Source organism: Elephas maximus, chromosome 14 (genome assembly GCF_024166365.1).
Source record: "Elephas maximus indicus isolate mEleMax1 chromosome 14, mEleMax1 primary haplotype, whole genome shotgun sequence".
NCBI lineage: Eukaryota > Metazoa > Chordata > Mammalia > Proboscidea > Elephantidae > Elephas > Elephas maximus.
Genome location: NC_064832.1, coordinates 97,912,857 through 97,934,222, shown reverse-complemented (window position 1 = coordinate 97,934,222; position 21,366 = coordinate 97,912,857). Strand labels below are relative to the sequence as shown.

General features: G+C 39.3%; 1 protein-coding gene across 7 annotated transcripts in view; it reads right to left on the bottom strand.

Annotated features, from left to right (window-relative positions):
* NBEA (neurobeachin) overlaps window positions 1–21,366 on the bottom strand; it is an 892,011-nt gene that overhangs the window by 676,750 nt on the left and 193,895 nt on the right. For all 7 annotated transcript variants that reach the window (XM_049853455.1, XM_049853457.1, XM_049853456.1 and 4 more), the window contains 4 exons: window positions 17,033–17,112; window positions 16,104–16,166; window positions 15,913–16,010; window positions 10,048–10,140 (listed from right to left, as the gene is read on the bottom strand). In XM_049853455.1, coding sequence (XP_049709412.1) covers window positions 10,048–10,140; window positions 15,913–16,010; window positions 16,104–16,166; window positions 17,033–17,112 — 334 coding nt within the window. The remainder of the gene's footprint in view (window positions 1–10,047; window positions 10,141–15,912; window positions 16,011–16,103; window positions 16,167–17,032; window positions 17,113–21,366) is intronic.

The window sequence follows — 21,366 nt, the reverse complement described above, 5'->3', positions numbered from 1 at the left end:
CATTCACTTTTCTTGTATGGATTCAGTTCAGGTATCCACATAGCTGGTCATCAAATGTATGGTACAGGCTCTGCCCTACAGTCTTAGAGGGGCAGGGTTAATTGGTGTAGGTACCAGTATCTGGTTGCAGCAGGGCGTCTCACTCTGAACAAGGCAGGAGGCTGAGAATCGTCCCCCAAGTGTAGGAAAGCACGTCCCCCTTCCCTACAGTGTACAGGTGAGTGGGTTCTGCAGATGGATCATGCTTTTGGTTGTAAAGACTGGTACCAGTTATCCTTGGACCCCTGTCGTGGGTGGCTGGGTGACCTGAGTGGGTATGGGTAGCTGAGGACCCTGTTTAATAGGCAAAGCTGTGTCAAATATCAAACACCCACCTCTCCACCACACAGGTGGAACAGCTGCAGTCTGCCAAGAAGAGCCTATTCTCCTGAAATAGGCCCACACAGGGCCATGCAGGAGGGAAAGGTATTCAAAGTCCATGGACCATTTATGCCTGGAGAGGAGCTACTTCTGTCCAGAGCTCCCCAGGTTAGTGTAGCTGGCAAATTATCTTTTCCCCTAGTTGCAAATTTATTCAAGTTTCCCCTAGTTGCAAATTTTTCAAAGGCTGCAGAAATGGTTCCTGGTGCTCAACAAGGCCTATGTCAGGCGCAGGGAAATCAACAGCCTCTGAAGCCGGCTTGGGGGCAGGGGACTTGGTAAAATATACCCAAGTATTTAGCTTTTGCTGAGAGTGCTGGCCTTTTCTGGTTCCGGGGGTGTGAGTAGGCTGCAGGTAGCTGCTTCTCCCTGAGGAAACTGCAGCCAAACGCTAGCACCAGCCTGCCGTAGCCACTCTCAGGAATGGCGCCTGAGGGTTCCCGGAGATTTAGGTCCAGCAGCGGGTAACTCCTCTCCACTTCTGAACCATCTCTCTCTCCTCCTCCCGCTCAATCCGTTTTCTAACTTTGCCTTTGATATTCGGGGCTCCTTAGCTTGTCATCTATAGGGTCGCTATGAGTCGAAATCGACTCGACAGCAGTGAGTTTTGAGTGAGCTTGTCATAAATTTAATCATTTCACTTGTTTCTTCAGGTCTTTGCTGTAAGAGGAATTGCTGGAAGTGTCTGTATATTCCACCACCTTGGCCCCGCCTCAAGGACAAAACTCCTGATAGTAATCTTATGGCCGGCTTGAGTTAGGTCTCAGTTTATGGCATCAAGACCCAGTATCCTCACCCTTCGACACTCCTCGACTCCATCTTGGCTTAACTCTTGGGCCTATTTATTTGTTTTTTTGCTGCTTTTGTTTTTGTTGTCATATTAGAGAGTTCATCACAAAGATCCACATCCCCCAGATTCATCACTACATTTTCTTGTATGAATGTTATGGCTTTGGTGTTCAGGTTAAGGTCCTGGATCCACTTGAACTGTTTTTTGCGTATGGTGTAAGGGTTAGATCCTGCATGTGGAGATTCAATTTTCCCAGTACCATTTAAAGAGACTCTCCCTTCCCCACTGGATGGATTTAGCACCCTTTTTGAAAATCAGTTGACCACAGATGTATCAGTTTATTTCTTGGCTCTCAATTCTATAGCATTGGTCTATGTGTTTGTTATTATAACAATACAGGACTTTTTTAATTACTGTAGCTTTACAGTACGTTTTGAAGTCAGAAGTGTTCATCTTCCTACTTTATTCTTTTTCTTTAGGATTGCTTTAGCTATTCAGAGTCTCTTGCCCTTCCATACAAATTTGAGGATTGGCTTTTCCATTTCTTTCAAGAAAGCTGTTGGAATTTTGATGGGGACTGCATTGAATATGCATATGTAGGAATAAATCTAACCAGGAAAGTGAAAGACCTGTATACAGAAAACTATAAAACATTGCTGAAAGAAATCAAAAAGGATCTAAATAAGCCTTCCAATCCATAGGCATGAAACGCTCTCCATTTATTTAGAGCCTTTTTGATTTCTTTCAGCAATGTTTTATAGTTTTCTGTACACAGATCGTTTACTTTCCTGTTTAAGTTTATTCCTAGGTATGTTATTCTTTTAGATGCTATTGTAAAAGGTAATGTCATCTCAATTTCCTTTTCCTCTTGGACATTGCTAACGTACAGAAACCCTGATGATTTTGTGTGTTGACCTTGTACCCTGCCACTTTGCTGATTTCATTAATTAGTTCTAATAGCTTCCTTGTGAATTCTATGGGATTTTCTGTGTATAGAATCATGTCATCTATGAAAAGGGATAGTTTTGTTTCCTCCTTCCCAATCTGAATAGCTCTTTTCTTCCCTAACCTAATCGCTCTGACTAGGATGCCCAGCCCAATACTGAATAGCAGAGGTGAGAGTGGGCGATTAGTCTTGTTCCTGATCTTAATGGGGATGCTCTGAGTCCTTCTCTGTTTAGCATAACGTTCACTGTGGGTTTGTTGTAGATGGCCTGTATTATATTGAGGAATTCTCCCTGTAGTCCCATGTTGTTGAGTGTTTTTATCATGAACACGTGGTGAATTGCTAATACCCTTTCTGCATCAATTGAGATGATCAATCTTTTTTTGTTTGTTCTATTAATGTGATGTATTACATTGATTGAATTTCTACTGTTGAATTACCCTTGCATGTCTGGGATAAATCTCACTTGATCATGGTATAAACATATTAAATCCTTTTAGCATGTTTTGGATTCTGTTTCCTAGAATTTTGTTGAGTATTTTCATGCCTATATTCATTAAGGACATTGCTCTGTTGTATTCTGTTTTTTTCTGGTTTTGGTATCAGTGTAATGCCCCCTTCATGAAATGAGTTAGGTAGTGTTCCTTCCTCTCCTGTTTTTTAGAAAAGTTTAAATAGTAGTGGAATCATATCTTCTGTAATGTTTGATAGAATTCCCCTGTGAAGCCATCTGGACCAGAACTTTTCTTTTTTGGGAGGTCAATCTTTTCACTAGTTATGGGTTTGTAGAGATTCATTTTCTTCTTGACCCAATTTAGGGAGTTAATGTGTTTCAAGGATTTTGCCCATTTATTCTAAGTTATCTAATTTGCTGGCATATGATTGTTCATAGTGTTCCCTTACAATCCTCTTTATTTTTACAGGATTGGTTGCAATATGGCCATTTTTGTCGCTGATGTTAGATATTTTCACTTTCTCTCTCTGTTTCTTTGTCAGCCTGTGTTTGTCTATTTTACTGATCTTTTCAAAGAATTGACTTCTAGTTTTGTTGATTCTCTGTATTGTTCTTCTGTTCTCTATTTCATATATTTCTGCTCTGATCTTTATAATTTCTTTCTTCTGGTGGCTTTGAGCTTGGTTTGCTCTCCCTTTTCTAATTCCTCAAGTTGCTGAGTTAAGCTATTGATTTATCACCTTGCTCCTTTTTTTAATGTAGGCATTCATTGCTATGAGTTTCCCTCTAAACACTGCCTTCACTGAGTTCTATGGGGTTTGGTATATTTTGTTTTCATTCTCATCCACTCAAGTATTTTCTGATTTCTCTCTCCATTTCTTATATGATCCATTGGGTATTTAGTAGTGCATTATTCACTTTTCACATATTTGTATTTTTCTTTTCCTGTTTCTTTTTTTTTTTTTCATTATTAATTTCTAGTCTCATTTCATCGTGGTTGGAAAAAATACTTTCTATGATTTCAAACTTTTTAAATTTATTGAGACTTCCTTTGTGTCTTAAAATATGGTCTGTTCTGGAGAATGATCCATGTGCACTGGAGAAGAATGTACATTGTGTTGTTGGGTGGAGTGTTCTATACAGGTCGGCTGGGCCTGGTTGGTTAATAGTGTTACTCAGGTCTTCTGTTACTTTATTGATCTTCTTTCTAGTTGTTCTATTACCAAAAGCATTGTAGTAAAGTCTGCTACTATTACCGTGTTGTTGCTATTAGGTGCCATTGAGTCAGTTCCAACTCACAGTGACCCTGTGCACAACAGAACAAAACACTGCCCAGTCCTGCGCCATCCTCACAATCATTCTTATGTTTGAATCCATTGTTGCAGCCACTGTGTCAACCCATCTTGTTGAGGGTTTTCCTCTTTCTCACTGACCCTCTACTTTACCAAGCATGATGTCCTTCTCCAGAGATTGGTCCCTCCTGACAACACATCCAAAGCACATGAGACAAAGTCTCGCCATCTTTACTTCCAAGAAGCATTCTGGCTGTACTTCTTCCAAGACAGATTTTTTCATTCTTCTGGCAGTCCATGGTATATTCCATATTTTTCACCAATACCACAATTAAAAAGCATCAATTCTTCTTCGGTCTTCCTTATTCATTGTCCAACTTTCACATGCATATGAGGTAACTGAAAATACCATGGCTTGGGTCAAGCACACCTTAGTCTTTAAAGTGACATATTTGCTTTTTAACACTTTAAAGAGATTTTTTTTTAATTGTGCTTTAGATGAAGGTTTACAGAACTAGTTTTTCATTAAACAGTTAGTACACATATTGTTTTATTACATTGGTTAACAACCCCATGGCATGTCAACACTCTCCCTTCTCAACCTTCGGTTCCCTATTACCAGCTTGCCTGTTCCCTCCTGCCTTCCAGTCCTTGCCCTAGGGCTGGCATGCCCCTTTAGTCTCATTTTGTTTTATGCCCCTGGCCAATCTTTGCCTGATGGGTGAACCTCAGAAGTGACTTCATTACGGAGCTGAAAGGGTTTCCGGGGGCCATACTCTCCGGGTTTGTCCAGTGTATGTCAGGCCAGCAAGTCTAGTCTTTATGAGTTAGAATTTTGTTCTACATTTTTTAAAGAGATTTTTTACAGCAGATTTGCCCAATGCAATGTGTCTTTTGATTTCTTGACTGCTATTTCCATGGGCCTTGATTGTGGATCTAAGTACAATGAAATCCTTGATAATTTCAACCTTTTCTCCGTTTATCATGATGCTGCATATTGGTCTACTTGTGAGGATTTTTGTTTTCTTTATGTTGAGGTGTAATCCATACTGAAGGCTGTGGTCTTTGATCTTTATCAGTAAGTGCTTCGAGCGCTCTTCACGTTCAGCAAGCAAGGTTGTGTCTACTTTTATGGTAGACATGTCTATTTATCCCTTCAGTTCTGTCAGCATTTGCTTTATAAATTTTGGGGCTCTGCATTAGGTGCGTGAACATTGATACCTGTTATATTATCTTAGTAAATTTTCCCTTTTATCATTATATAGTGCCCTTTTTGTCTCTAATATAGGCTGAGACAAAGACTAGTTTGTCTGATATTAAACTGACATGCTTGCTCTCTTTTGATTATGATATATATGGAATGTTTTCCTCCATCTTTTAACTTTTAACTTCTTTATGTCTTTGTGTCTAGGATATGTCTCTTGTAGACAGCGTATGGTTGGGTCATGTTTTTAATCCATTCTGCCATTCTCTTGTCTCTTAACTGCAGCATTTAAGTCAGTGACATTCATGGTAATTATAAAGATAAAGGATTTACTTCTGCCATTTTGTTACACATGCTTTTGTGAGATTTATAACTTCTTTGCTCCACTTTCCTCCAGGGCTGACTTTCTTTAGTGTATAGAATTTCTTTTATTTGTTCAAAGACTTTAGTGGATATTTTTGGTTTAAGGTTTAAAAATTATATCTGGGCAATAGTTTCACAGGCTCATTCAGCCTCCATGGCTCCAGAAATTCTGGATCCCATTAAAATTTGAACTACTGTTCTGTACTTTCCCCCTTTTGATGAGGATTCTTTGATAGAATCTTTGATCAAAATGTTCAGTAATGGTACCTGGGCAACATCCAGTTCTTCTGGTGTCATGGAAAAGTAAGCAGTTGTTCAGGGATACAGTTAGCCACACATTCCATATCCTTCTCCTGTCTCTGACTCTCTTTCTTCCTCTGTTGTTCCATGCAAATAGAGACCAATTGTTGTGACTTGAATGACCGCCTGAAAGCTTTTAAGACCCTAGGCCTTATTCAATGAACTAGGAGGTAGAACAGAAGCAGTAAACATGTTATTAGGCCAATTAACTGGATATCCCATAAAACCATGACCCTAAACCTCCAAACCAAGGAACCAAATACTATGAAGTTTTTAGTTGTACATTGCCTTTCTCAACAGCTACTCTCACCCTCACTTTTGGGTGACAGTTATACCAGGTATATTACTCCTGGATGTAAGTTCTTTTCTTTCAGTACTTTAAATATTTCATTCCACTGCCTTCTTGCTTGCATGGTTTCTGAAGAGAAATCAGCACTTAATTTTATTGAGGACCCCTTGTATTACTGATACTTCACTTATCTCATGCCAGTCTCAAAACTCTCTTTGTCCTTGGTTCTCAAGAGTTTGATTATAATGTGCCTTGGTGTGTTTCTTTTAGGATTTATCCTATATGGGATTCAGTGAACTTCTTGAATGTGAAATTTCCCATCTTTCACGATATTTGAGAAGTTTTCTGCCATTATTTCTACAAAAATTCTTTTTGGTTGTCTCTTTCTCTCTTCTCCATCCAGAACTCCCATAATGCATATATCATTTCTCTTGATGGTGCCCCACATATCCCTTAGGCTTTGTTCATTTTTCTTCATTCTTTTTTCTGTTTGCTCCTCAGACTGAGCAAATTCAAAGATGTCTTCAACCCTGGTGGCACAATGGTTAAGAGCTACAGCTGCTAACCAAAAAGTTCAGCAGTTTGAATCCAGCAGGTGCTCCTTGGAAACCCTATGGGGCAGTTCTACTCTGTCCTATAGGGTTCCTATAAGTTGGAATCCACTTGACGGCAATGGATTTGGGTTTCTTTTTTTTTTTTTTTTGGCCTTCAAGTTCACTGATCCTCTATTCTGTCATTTCAATTCTACTGCTGAATCCTTCCATGGTGGTATACGTTCATATTATTTTACTATTAAGCTCCAGTATTTTTTTTTTTAAGATTTCTTTCTCTTTATTGAAATTCCTGTTTTGTTCTTGTATTGTTTCCCTGATTTTCTTTAAATCTTTTTCCTTTATCTCTGTGAGCATACTTAATTCCAAGGTTTGAAGTCTTTGTCTTATAATCGCAATAGCTGACCTTCTCTGGGACAATTTCTACTCCTTTGCTTTTGTCATTTACATAAGCCATCCTTTCCTATCTTTTCATATGCTTTGTAATTGTCTGTTGTCTTTCCAACATTAAGATATTATTATTTTGCTTGGATAAATCAGAAAATTAGATTCCTCCCCTTCTCTATAGATTGTTCTTCTTCCTCTTTATGATTGTTATTATTGTTTTATGTTATTATAGGATGCATTTCTGTTTCTACTCCAGCATCCTTATCTAGGTACACTAGTTGTTGTTGCTCCTTCATTACTGTTCTCCTTCCGCAGGGGCACCAGCCATCACTGTTTCACTGCTAGTTTCCATAAGTGGGGAAACTGACTTAGCCACTACAGTTCTGATCTCTGTCGCTTGTAGTGCTAGTCATAGTCACCTTCCCTCTCAACAGTGGAGGCACTGGCCATATTACTCTGGTGTCCGACTCCACCCCCCCCAACAAGAGATGCTGGGTATGCCCCTCTAGTACATGCCCCCCTGTTGGGGTTACCCACTGCCCCTGGTTGCTCACCACAAATCTCCCTCCCCATGAGGGCCAGCTATACAAGTCTAATACTAGGCCCTCCACCCAGAAACTGCAGGGGATACAGACATGCAACATGGCTCTCTGGGATGCTGGACATATTACAGCAGCCTCAGAGTCCCACCTTATAAATGGCAGCTGTTGCTGAGTCACCCCGTGTCTTCACTGTTTATGTTCACCAGTCTGTGCTATGTTCACCTCATTGTTTCTTCCTGGGATTCACAGGAACTCCCATCTGCACCATGCTCACTTACTCGCACTGTTCCAAGTCTGGTTGTTTTGGGGTGTCTCATCAGCCTCATCTCTCTGTCAGGACCAATTGTTTATGTACTGCATTATGGTCTGCTTTGCACTTCAGTGACTGCCATTAATTTCTCTGCCTTGTGTCTGCTGCATGGAAGAAGTAGTGGTGGAGGTTCTCCTGACATTATGCTTGGGAAGTCTGCTTTTGGCTCTGGAGCCATTGGATGGCTGGGCGTGGTTTCCACCACATGTATGTGTGCTTGGTCGATCTCTAGTTGCAGGCCAGCAGTGCAGGGGCACAGCCTGCCTTCCTGACGCAGGGCCAGCAGCACAGGGGGAGTGGTTTTCAGGCTGGCAGCACTGACCCAGTTCTCCCATAAGGATGGGTGGTTTGGGGGAAGAGGAGAGCTGGTTCCTAGTGGACTATCAGCTGATGGGCATTTCCCACCTTGGCTGTTGTATGGGTCCTGGGAGTGATGTGTGGTCCAGGTCCAATTCCTGGTATTTTCCCATTGCTGCACTTGCCTGAGACATGGGAACACAAGACCACACTGTTGCACTGTCCCTGTGTTCTACCTCAGGAGTGTTCACCCCAGCTCTCCTGCCCCCTGAATGAAGTCCTGCAGCCCAATATGCACCATTCGACCTGAGGTTTCTGGGACTCAAATCTGTGCTCTGCCCACGAGCTTTTCTCTTTCAGACTACTTCCCTCAAATATGGCTCATCTGCATACATGGCTCACCTCTGTAACTCTTGTTATGTATCAAATGGTTCTCTGCAACAAGTAAGATTCAAAAGGATTCTGCTAACCGCCATGTTGCATCTGTATCTGTTATTTCAAAGAAGCAATCTACTTTTGCACCTTAAGGTGAGCCTTTCATCTCCAGAAAGGGAAACTTCACTGACCCTTTGTGAGATTTGCTATCACTGAACCCTTCATCATTTTCTTATGTTCTCCTTTCCCTTTATTACTCACAGCTTTTATCCAATCTCAGCAGCTTTAAGCAGATTTACCAATATTTCGGAGTTCATGGATTGTAACTATCTTACTAACAACCGTGTTTGTGAGAGATTTTATTTTACACTCCTTGTTGCTTTATTTATGAATTTTACAGAAGAAGGGGAAGGACCTAGACAACCATATTTATATAGGAGACTGTCTGCTTAGTTTTAATTTCGCATTATTTGTACATTTCCATGTTTTTCTATATCTTCAAATGTTTTTTCTTGATATTTTCTAAGAGGTTGCATCTAGGGCTCATTTCTTTAAATAAGTTATTCAAATTTCTCTTAAATAAGTGATCCTTATCTCTTAATATTAAAATTGCACATCCTTTTGCACTGCGAGCATTCTATCACCCAGTATACTTACAGTTTTTCATGTAAGAACAACTCTTCCTACAATGCTGATTTTGACAGAACTATTCCCTTTGTTTGAATTATTCATGCCTCTTTTCTCCCTTACCTGTCTATTGATTTGGTACCAAAATGTAGGTAATATCCAGTCTTCTAGACTATCCAGCATGTTAGAGATCTCTCATCTGGATTCTATGCAGTTTTCATCAGCGTCACCAATAAACAATCTGGTAATCACCAAAAAAGAACTGGCAACAGTGAGGTCATAGCAAAAGACCTCAGCTCCTTCCTATCAATGTATTTTAAAGGGAATATTCATGCTGTGGACAACGCAGTAGGACATACAATCAGTATACTGGCAGTTGTTGCTTATTGAAAACGGATTTTCTAAATGTAAATTCTTGACTTTGTAAAAGAAAAGAGGTATTCTAGGATCTTCAAATCACAAAAGAAATCAACAAGTCTAATTGTTAAAAAAGGAAATAACAAATAATAAAATACTGATTCAGAATGTGAGTAAAAATCAGCTCTTGAGAGACTTCAATATACACGGTATTCCCCGGGTCAGAGAAAGTTTTTGTTGAAATGCATATCCACGTGGGCTTTATTTTATATTTACAAAACATTTTATTATATCCTTAAAAGGAACAACATTTTATTTTCAGGAAGCGAATAGACATAAACTATATCACTTCAATTGGGATTCTGTTCCAAAATCTATTAAAACATTATTTTATGAAGTATTACATCTTTTACCACAGGAAGCTATTATTTTCCATTGTTAAGATTATTTCAGTCAGATTTCATGTTAAATTAGATACAAGACTAGTAAAAGCACATTTTCAGTAGCTATGTCTACAATTCATTATGAAAAATAATAACTTACTTGTGACCTAAATGCTTCAGAAAGTATCCCAGAACCTTCAGAGCTTGAACCCAAATACTTTCACTTTTAGAAGCCAATAACTTGTAGATGACTCTAAAATAAAAAATATAAATATATATATACATATAATCTTCTTAATCTTTTATGCACTTACTAATATTAAAAACCTAAACATATGCTTTACAAAAAAACTACAAATATGTAAAATATCAAATGTCTCTTGGAATACTTATAATTCTCTGTAAAAATTTAAAATTAGCATGTTTCATTATTTTTTCTTAAACGTGGCCTTCTTATATATACTCCAAAGGACAATGCCATTAGTTGTTTATAAGTATTGCCTTCTAGAACAGTGAACCACAATTTTCAGTTATAAGTTATACTTAGTCCACACCCCTCTTCTCAGAAAACTGTCCCCAACATTTGCAACTGATGGCTTCTTGTCATGGCAAATTGGAGCCTGGGTAGACATCTGCCTAGTTATATCCCTTCTCCAAGAATCTGGAATGGGGTCTGAGAAACAATATCTAGTCTCCACTTGGCTCTTGAATTAGGACATGATTTAAAACAAGAGCTAGGACAACCATGTTTTGATTCTGTTGAGAGAGGTGGAGAAAGCTAGTCTACATAAAGGAGGAAGAATGAAGCAGCCACAGAGAAAGCAAACTTGTTTCCTTATAGTTTTACAGTTCTTGATTCCTACCCTTATGATATTTTTATAACACACATTGTTCTGTTTTTACTTTAGCTAGTTGGAGATTCTGTTACATGGATAAAACGTTTTACTAACCCATAACCTACCCTATACAGTCACTACAAATATGTTAGAACGGGGCCGTACTGTTTATAGGAAAAAAACAGTAATGTTTATAGGAAACCCTGGTGGCATGGTGGTTAAGAGCCAAAAAAGTCAGCAGTTCAAATCCATCAGGCGCTTCTTGGAAACTCTATGGGGCAGTTCTACTCAGTCCTATAGAGTCACTATCAGTCAGAACCGACTCGGTGGCTTTTTTTTTTTTTTTAACGTACTTTAGAAATCTTACCCACTACTTTTTTTTTTTTTAAGGTGAATATTTCTCTAGGAGGAGGCAATGACATTATATTTTTTTGAAACTAAATCTAGAATTCTAAAAGGTTCTTTCAGTAGTGGCAGTGACAACTCTACGAAATTAGGATGTGCTTTACTGTATTAAACATTTTTTTTTTTTTTAAGTAAAATGTCAAGGTGTATCTCAAAGGTGATGAAATCTTGGCTGATGAAAAGAAGCTGGTAATAGAAAATGCAGTACAATTTTTGTATCATCTTAGTGACATTTACAAAGACGAACAAATAACAAAATTAATGTCATCAATTTCACTTTTAACATTAGTCTATACTATTAAAGAAAATAAGATATTGTTTATACTGCTTCATTACCTTGACTTTAGTGCATTGAAAAATATGAGAATAGAAAAGCTCAAGAGCGATTACTTTTTTTGGAAGGTGATTATTTTTTAAACCCCCAAATTCCTCAATATATTTGTATTTACACTGAAATCTAGTTTCAGAACTCTTAGGGACAAGGATCAGTTAAAAAAAAAAGTAGAATAGGAAAGCTTTAAATGTAGAAAAATTTCAGAAAATCATAACAAAGACTATTTAACAGCAGGCACAATCTGGAGAACCACATTACAAGCTCACAGCCTGGAAGTGTAGTTCCACCCAGACACACAACTGGAAGCTCCCACAGGGTCCCTATTTTCCAGAAATAACTTTGAGTAGATGGGCAAAAAAAAAAAAAAAAAAGATATATAAGATTCTACTCTGGGTCAACAGAAATTATGATTTAATCATGAAACATGAAAATGTCTAGGGAAAAACATGCACACTACATATGGATGTTCTTCACAATCGGACAAGTGTTTCTTGCAAAACAGGATTCAAAGGATAGTGATACAGTGTCAATAAGAATCTTACTGACAAATAAGTTAATGAATGTTTACTTCTAATATAATAAGATAGATGAATCAAAAAACACCTGCTCAAGCTCACTATATTCAGCCAGAAAATGGTCTGAACTAAGTAAGACAGGTAGCTGTTTATTCTTCTTTTGAAGGCTTACAAAAATATAAAAATACCAAATTCTTCTTTAGTTGCTCAGTTCAATATTTTATCATCACAAAGGGACTCCAGTTAAAGTACCAAAAGAATTTAATTAAGTTCCTTTTTTGTTCAATTCTTAGTATGTATGAATTACAATTAATCCAAACTCCCCTTGAAAAAGTTTTATATACAACTATTACCCTTTGATGTCTATTTTCAAAGAAGCCCTGGTGGCTCAACGGTTAAGCGCTTGGCTCCTGACCGAAAGCTCGGTGGTTCAAACCTACCCAGTGGCTCCATGGGAGAAAGACCTGGGGATCTCCTTCCATAAAGATTACAACCTAGAAAACCCTATGGGGCAGTTCTATTCTGTCCTATAGGGTCACTGTGAGTTGGAATGGACTCAACAGCACCCGATAACATCATCTATTTTCTAGGATGTTGTTGCTGTTGTTGCCTGCTGTCAAGTGGGCCCCTGACACAGGGCGACACCAGGCACAACAGAACAAAATGCTGTCCAGTCTTTGCTTTCCCTGTGAGGAGTTGTGATCGGACCCTTGCAGTCCGTGGGGTTTTCATTAGCTGATTTTCCGAAGCAGACCACCAGGCCTTTCCTCTCAGTCTACCTCCGTCTGAAAGTACTGCTGAAACCTGTTCAGACTGTAACACCAAAAAAGCCTCCACTGACAGACGGAGGTGTGTGCATGAGACGCCCTGGCAGGAACCAACCTGGGTGTCCCTCTGGAGGTTGAGCATTCTACCACTGGACCACCAATATCCCCCTCCCCACTCCCATGGTCCACGTTACACACAGTTAGATGTTTTAACCATTTCCCATATATTTTTTTATACATCTTCTAAAGCTATTTTTTCCCTCTTTTTAACCTCTCTGAACCTACCTTCTCCACATTATTCTGTAGAAAAACTGAAATAGCAAAGAAATGCCATTTTCCATATTTGTGATTGTTTTCAACATACTGCTAACAATCTGGCATGTTCAGCTGATGGTCAACCGTGAGCCACATGGCTTTTTTATTCACTGTGCCTAGGGAGCCCTGGTGATGTAGTGGTTAAGTGCTACCTGCTAACCTAAATGTCCGGCCGCTCCACTGGAGAAAGACGTGGGAGTCAGCTTCCGCGATGATTTCCAGCCTGGAAAGCTCCATGGGGCAATTCTACTCTGTCCTATAGGATCACTAGGAGTCGTCATCGACTCGACAGCAAGGGGTTTAGTTTTGTTAATCAATCTTTTCATTCCATGCATTTAAAATACTATCTCAACCCCAAAGATCTTACCAAATAGCACTCTCCTTCATGAGACCATATGCTAAATGTGTCAAAATCATTCGGAATTGTATTCCTGCACTTCACTGTATTAACCCATTTAAGTTTCATACCTTACACAAGGGCAATGAGGATATTTTCGACTGATTCACATAACTGATCAAGTAATAAACACAGCAGGTACTAGGATACTAACTATTCAATTTAAATATAATTTCGGAAGAATGAATGTAATTGTACTATATTATTAAATTCAACCATATAAAATTGGCATTATTTGACTAAATCACTTAAGTACCAGTACTTTCATTTACTTCAACCCAATCATAAGAAAATGACGGTAATTGTTGAAAATTATATATATATGCCCTCTTCTTCAAACAGATCAGCAATTCCACAGACTTAAAACTCAAAGGTAACACAATATCTCAACTCTCCATACAGGAACGATATGACTGCTTCTCTGGTTTGAAAAAGAGTCCTTCTCGTCTAAAAAGTTGTTATTTACTAATACAAATGGTCCTGTTAAAAAGTGCAGAGAAAATCTGTTGACAGTTATTGATAAATTATTTGCTAACTCTTTTTTGTAACCTATTTATTTAATTGTGAAAGGCATAACCTAGATTTCCTGCTCATTCCACTAACTCAAAGACTCCAGAAAAATAAAAATCACACTAAAATGCTAAGTCAGACTCAAGTTCATAAGTATACTAATCAACAAACTTTTTTTTTTTTTTTAAACTATGTAGACAGCTACTTTTTAATTCTCATGGTTTGGGCCTCTTGTTTCAAACTACCTTTCATCTCTAGGACTCACACAGCACCACCACTCTCCTAGCTCATTGTCTCTGACTCTGCTGGCACCACATCAGCAGTGTAGGACTCACACGGCACCCCCACTCTCCTAGCTCATCGTCTGGGACTCTGCTGGCACCACATCAGCCCTGTAGGACTCACACGGCACCACCACTCTCCTAGCTCATCGTCTGGGACTCTGCTGTCACTACATCAGCCCTGTAGGACTCACACGGCACCACCACTCTCCTAGCTCATTGTCTCTGACTCTGCTGGCACCACATCAGCACTGTAGGACTCACACGGCACCACCACTCTCCTAGCTCATCATCTGGGACTCTGCTGTCACTACATCAGCACTGTAGGACTCACACGGTACCACCACTCTCCTAGCTCATCGTCTGGGACTCCGCTGTCACATCAGCACTGTAGGACTCACACGGTACCACGACTGTCCTAGCTCATCATCTGGGACTCTGCTGTCACTACATCAGCACTGGAGGACTCAAACGGCACCACCACTCTCCTAGCTCATCGTCTGGGACTCTGCTGGCACCACATCAGCCCTGTAGGACTCACACGGCACCACCACTCTCCTAGCTCATTGTCTCTGACTCTGCTGGCACCACATCAGCAGTGTAGGACTCACACGGCACCACCATTCTCATAGCTCATCGTCCCTGAATCCGCTGTCACCACGTCAGCACTGGAGGACTCACACGGAACCACCACTCTCCTAGCTCATTGTCTCTGACTCTGCTGGCAGTACATCAGCCCTGTAGGACTCACACGGTACCACCACTCTCCTAGCTCATCGTCTGTTGACTCTGCTGTCACCACATCAGCCCTGTAGGACTCACACGGCACCACCACTCTCCTAGCTCATTGTCTCTGACTCTGCTGGCACTACATCAGCGCTGTAGGACTCACACAGTACCACCGCTCTCCTAGCTCATCTCCTGGGACTCTACTGTCTCCACATAGTGCTGTAGGTCTCACAGGGAAACAACACTCTCCTAGCTCATTGTCTGTGACTCTGCTGTCACTACATTAGCACTGTAGTACTCACACAGTACCACCACTCTCCTAGCTTATCATCTGGGATTCTGCTGCCACTACATCAGCACTGTAGGACTCACACAGTACCACCACTCTCCTAGCTCATCACCTGGGAGTCTGTGCTCACCACATCAGCACTGTAGAACTCACACGGTACCGCCACTCTCCTACCTCATCACCTGGGACTCTGCTGTCACTACATCAGCACTGTCCTTCTCTAATTCCTGCTCCGCGCTGCTGACTAAATCTAACAAAATAGAAATGTCAGCACTTTTCGCATTCAAAGATTTTAACTTCCAACACCAACAGAACAAAGTGTAAACATCTTTCCACAGGTCTGGACATTGTAAATTGGGCCGCTATCTATCTCCCCGCCTAAACTCTTACCATTTTCTTATTCTTTCCTCTATTCGAAATGTCAGTCCTCTGGCACCAATTTCTTTCCTCTTCTTGAGCCCCAAGACCCATTTTCTATACACTTCATCATTTCCCTTAGGTTGTAGAACAATAACAGCCATTTTCCCCGTTTATTTCCTTCTTACATGTTAAGATTTTGCTATATTTATTCAGAAGTTTGTACAATAGTGTTTACTGCAGAAAACACAACTGTGTTCAATTAAAGTCTACTAATACAATCACCATACCTTATTCCATTTCTTTGATCAAAAGCTGGTATCATTGAGGCTGGGTGTTCTGACATTAGAGCCACTAGTAACTGTAACACATCATGAATATTTTCATCCTGCGTAATAAGGATTATCAGCATTTATTCACTTGGTATTTATTCAAAAGCTTGAAATAAAAAATTAAAATGAAATCTAAGAAAACGGCCTACCTCATGCATTGTAAGTAGGTAATTTAATATACTCTGAAGTTCATCTTCCTTGACCCCTCGATCCTAATATAGAAAAAGTAGTCTGTTAAAACTAAATCTAAAACGAAAACTCTTAATTTAAGAAAGGAATCAAAATTATTTTAAAAGATAATAAATAAAACATAAAATCAGTGATGTTTTAATTAAAATCCCCAGACTTCGTATTTCATAGACTATATTACTTTTAATTAAATAAGTAAATATTTATAAAATTGTATCTTTTTTTTTAAGTTACTGATATTTGACCAACATTCTATATTCATAGTACTTCTAACCACTTACTCCTTCATTGAAACAGTCCACACGGCTTCACAGCATCAATTTTATTTTACCTTTTGTCTTGATCTTAATCTTTTAAAAATTCTACTGTAATAAAACACATTATGTAAGCATTCTCTAAATGGAACGCACACCACACTCCAGAACAAAACGTTCATGCTCAATTCATATGTCTACACTCCTTATCCATTAGCACAGATACACCCATTACTATGGAAGACCTCAAGGTACACTTAACCAGAAATTAAGTCCAACAAAAGTTATTTCCAAGATTTGCAAAATTTTGAAAGTAACCATGAATGAAAAATTGCTGTTACTGCTAGTTGCCTTCAAGTGGATTCCAGCTCATTGCGATACCATGTGTGCAGGGTAGAACTTGCTCCACAGGGTTTTTAAGGTTGTGGCTTTCAGAAGCAGATTGCCACATCTGTCTTCCAAGGTGTCTCTGGGTGGGTTTGAGCCACCAACTTTTTAAAGTTAGTAGTCAAGTGCTTAACCATTTGCACCACCCAGGAAGTTATTGCTAATTTAACAATAATGATTTTAAACTAGGATAAAAATTTGTTTTCATCTAATATACCATATTTCTGAATTATATAAAATTATTTTACCTTTAATATGAGCTGTTTCAGAAAAAGCAGCATAAATGCCCGTAGGGATATAATTTCTTTCTGTGACGGCCGGGGACCATCTAGAATAAAATAGGAAGGAAAAAACAAACAAACAAAATACCCAGTGAAATTAAATAAGCCTGATGCAATTTTTTTGGTTAATTATGGGAAGTAAGGGTATTATTAGAAATTATTGAAAAATTATATTTTTATAATTATAATCTTATTATTACTAATACTGTGCAATTCCAAAGATATCACAGAATCCAACAAATTAATTTATACAGTATTGACAATGTCAAATTATTCACCGTCAGATACAGTGGGGTTTTTTTTTGTGGATATGGAAGAAAAAGAACATTTTTTAATTACAATGTATTACCATTCTTTAATGAACATACAATCATCAAATGTTTACATGGATAATTTTTCCTGCTTTTATATTAACTTAATAGTTCCCCCTTTCCCCTTAAAGCCATGTATTCCCAATATTCCTTAATTTTCTTCCAATCTCAGTTAAACTTGTCTTTAAAGACTGTCTCCATTTTCACCCCACATATTACATAACAAGGCACAGAGAAAGTAACATAGTGCTTTATTATATTATTTGTTTTGCAGCCTTTTTCTCTATAGACAGCGATTCCTTAAAAGCGGAGAAAGAATCAATGTCACATGTATATACCAAATGTACGTGAGAAGAGACACTTAATAAATGCTTACTGAATGAAGAAATAAAAATGAGTATGGAAATTAAACTGTACCAAACCCATGATAATATTTAAATTTCAAAGTAATTATCTGCAAAATATCTAATTTCCAATAAGAATAAGAATATAAAGTACCTGTAATATATATACAATACCATAAAGTATAGTTTAAAGAAAAGTAGCTAGAGCCATGAAAATTTTTTACTATTAAGTCTTTCATGAAGCAACAAAGGCTCACATATCTGCTTTTATGTTTTAAGAGTACACCCACTCCCACACCCACTCCTCACTTATTGACATGGTTAAGTTACAAACACCAAGTCATTATGTGAAAATTGGCATTATGCAAAAATGAAAAAATGACATCAGATCACAAAATGGAAGGTGACTACAACATTTCATAGCTGCCAAATTACATAACTGCCAAATCACATCATTACCAAACCAAAAACAAAACCTAGTGCCATCGAGTTGACTCCGACTCATAGCAACCCTATAGGACAGAGTAGAACTGCCCCATAGTTTCCAAGGAGCTGCTGGCAGATTCAAACTGCCAACCTCTTGGTTAGCAGTCATAGCACTAAACCACTACGCCACCAGGGGTTCCCACATCATTACATAAGTGCCAAATCACATCATCACGTAACCGCCAAATCGCATCACCCCGTAACCGCCGAATCGCATCACCACGTAACCGCCGAAACGCATCACCACGTAACCGCCGGATCGCATCACCACGTAACCGCCGGATCGCATCACCACGTAACCGCCGGATCGCATCACCACGTAACCGCCGGATCGCATCACCACGTAACCGCCGGATCGCATCACCACGTAACCGCCGGATCGCATCACCACGTAAACGTCGTATCGCATCATCACGTAAACGTCGGATCACATCATCACGTAACTGCCAGATCGCATCATCATGTAACTGTCAAATCACATCATTACCTGCCAAACTACATCATTACATAACTGCCAAATCACATCATCATGTAACTGCCACACCACTGAGAATCACGGCCCAGCCAAGTTACACGTAACTTGAACCAGCACAGCCAGCGTTACTCTCGCCTCACACCTCCATGTTGGTTAGTGCCAGATGTACGTCGTTAATGTGCATACTAGTCAGACAGTAGATTTTTTGGAGTATATGTGCAATGTTGGATGATAAGATAGCTGATAGGTGAAGAGAGATGTATTATCCCTTTATGTATAATTTATTACATCTGTTTATTCACTCAACAATTATTTACATGCTGATTATTACATCTTCAAACAAATTATCACCCAAACAATTTGTCTCACTTTTTGGTCATACGAGAATCTTTTCCCCATTTCCTAGACTGCCCTTTACATCTTCTGCGTTTGGGCCCACTTCCACCAATGATGTACAAAGTATAGTTCCCCTCCTTACTGACAATGTGAAACATAACACACATTCAGAAAACACAGATGTACCCTTAGTTATTACAGCATGAACACCTGTATAACCACCTTTCAAGTCAAGAAACAACACCAACGGCCGCCAACAAGAAACCCAGCCCCCACTGGTGTGCTAGTAAACCATGTCCAGGCAGGGCTTAAAGGAGAGGAACTGACTTGTAGCTTTTACAGATGTCTAATTTCCATCTCCATCATGTAAATAGTCCCACCAAGGCTGATCTCAAGTTCAAGATGCCAATGGTTTAACAACCTGCTCCCCAAATTCCTGAATATTTAACAAGTGATTGTAGCTTCAGCCTGCTCCAGCGTGCGAAAGCCCTCACCGTATCCCAGCCTTCAGCTCTTCCCCACAGTTCCCTTCCTGACCACATCCTCCACTCCATCCTAGCACAGAGGGCCACTACCTTAGTAATAATTTCCTTACTTCTCTTTACATTTTTGCCACCACTTAATGAAATGTGGTAAGTTCTATAATCTCTATGCCTTGAGTTTTCTGTTTTTGTTGTTGTTAGGATGAGGATACTAATAGTACTTATGTCATAGGATACTCTGTGAGAATTAATCAGTATATGTAAACGGATTAGAATAGTGCTCAGCCCACCGTAATCCTGAACACTTAGTAAATGTTAGGTATAATTACTATTGTGATATACTGTATGCTACACCGAGCACACTGCAAAGAAATACAGTAACACCTGCAAAAGCCAGAACCTACGTAAGGCGAAAACCTGTCAGAGAAGCAAAACGCAAATACTTTCCACTAACACAGAGTGCTGGAAAAGGGATAAGACTGAACCCTGTCAAAGGCAGGAAACTTGTGAGACCCGGAAAAACAAGGCAGGCTCATTGGGTCTTGGCTCTCACGGGCTTCACTACGTGTATGTGTATCCGTGTGTATGATATAAAGCCACTTTTTGCAAAATACAATACAAATAGATTTATCTCGCAAACATAAAGTTGAGTGGAAAATAGAAATCACAGAAGAATATATACATTATGATACATTTACTTGGAACACAGAAGCTGAACAATCAGTTGTTTGGGATACATTTGTACACAGCAAAACAGTAAAGCAAAGTAAAAATAATGAGCACCCAAGGAGAGAAAAAGAATAATAAACAGAATTGAGGATGGAGCTTTGGCAACGAGAGAGAGTCAGCAAAGATGAGTACGTAGAGGCTCACTGGTAACTATTTCTTAAGCTTAGCGATGCTTGTAAGAGGTTTACTACATTATTTTTTATATTGTATTTAGAAAAGGATAATGGTGAGGGTTAATAATGATAAACATCATTAATGTCAACGAATTGTACATGTGAAGAATGTTGAAATGGTAAATGTTTTGTAACATATTTACCACAATTAAAAAAAAAAAAACCTGAACGTTATGATCATAATCTTTAAAAAAACTAAAATTAAGGTTCTTGAAGTGCGTGTGAGTCTGCGCCTGGACAAGCAGAGAAAGGGGGGAGGCTGCATCCCGCTGGTGACACGGGGCGCGTGGGGCTGGGGGGCAGGCTGGAAGGACGTGGCAGGGGAGGAGGATTAAATCTTCATTCAGTGGCCTTTATATTGTTTCACTTGTTACGAAGAATATGTATCACTGTGATAATTTTAATATATTTAGACGTTTTTAGAGCTAACAATAGAAAAAAGTGGTAAAGTCAAAGTCAGCATCAAAGCAGAATGATTCAACTTCTCAGGGAGTACCTACACATGAATGGTAGCTCTGTGAAAAGCTACTGAGGTATAATTTATCTTTACGGTACGCTTAAAAGAAAGCATTTCAGTTTGAAAATAGTATTGAAAAAGTCATTTAGAAAGATATACATTTCAAGTCAGGACCTCACATTCCATGAAACAGCAGATTAATATCAGATGGATCAAAAAGTTAAAAGAAGTGCTCTTCCACCTTCCGCTTCTTGTCTTTAAAACATATATATTGCTGCTTTCCCTTCTATCTCCTGGAGGAGCCAGAGCCCACGGGACCCAGGGCTCAGGGTCCCAAGGAGGTAGCTGAGTCTGGCAGGACCTTCTTGGTCAGGGCCAAGGTAACAACAGAAATCAGCACCAAAGAAACAGTGTGGCCAAGGAGGCAACAAGGCCCATTTCAAGTCAGAGCTGAGTGGTGGTAAAAGCCAAGGAGGCGAGCAGTGTGTCAAAGCTGAGAAAGTAACAG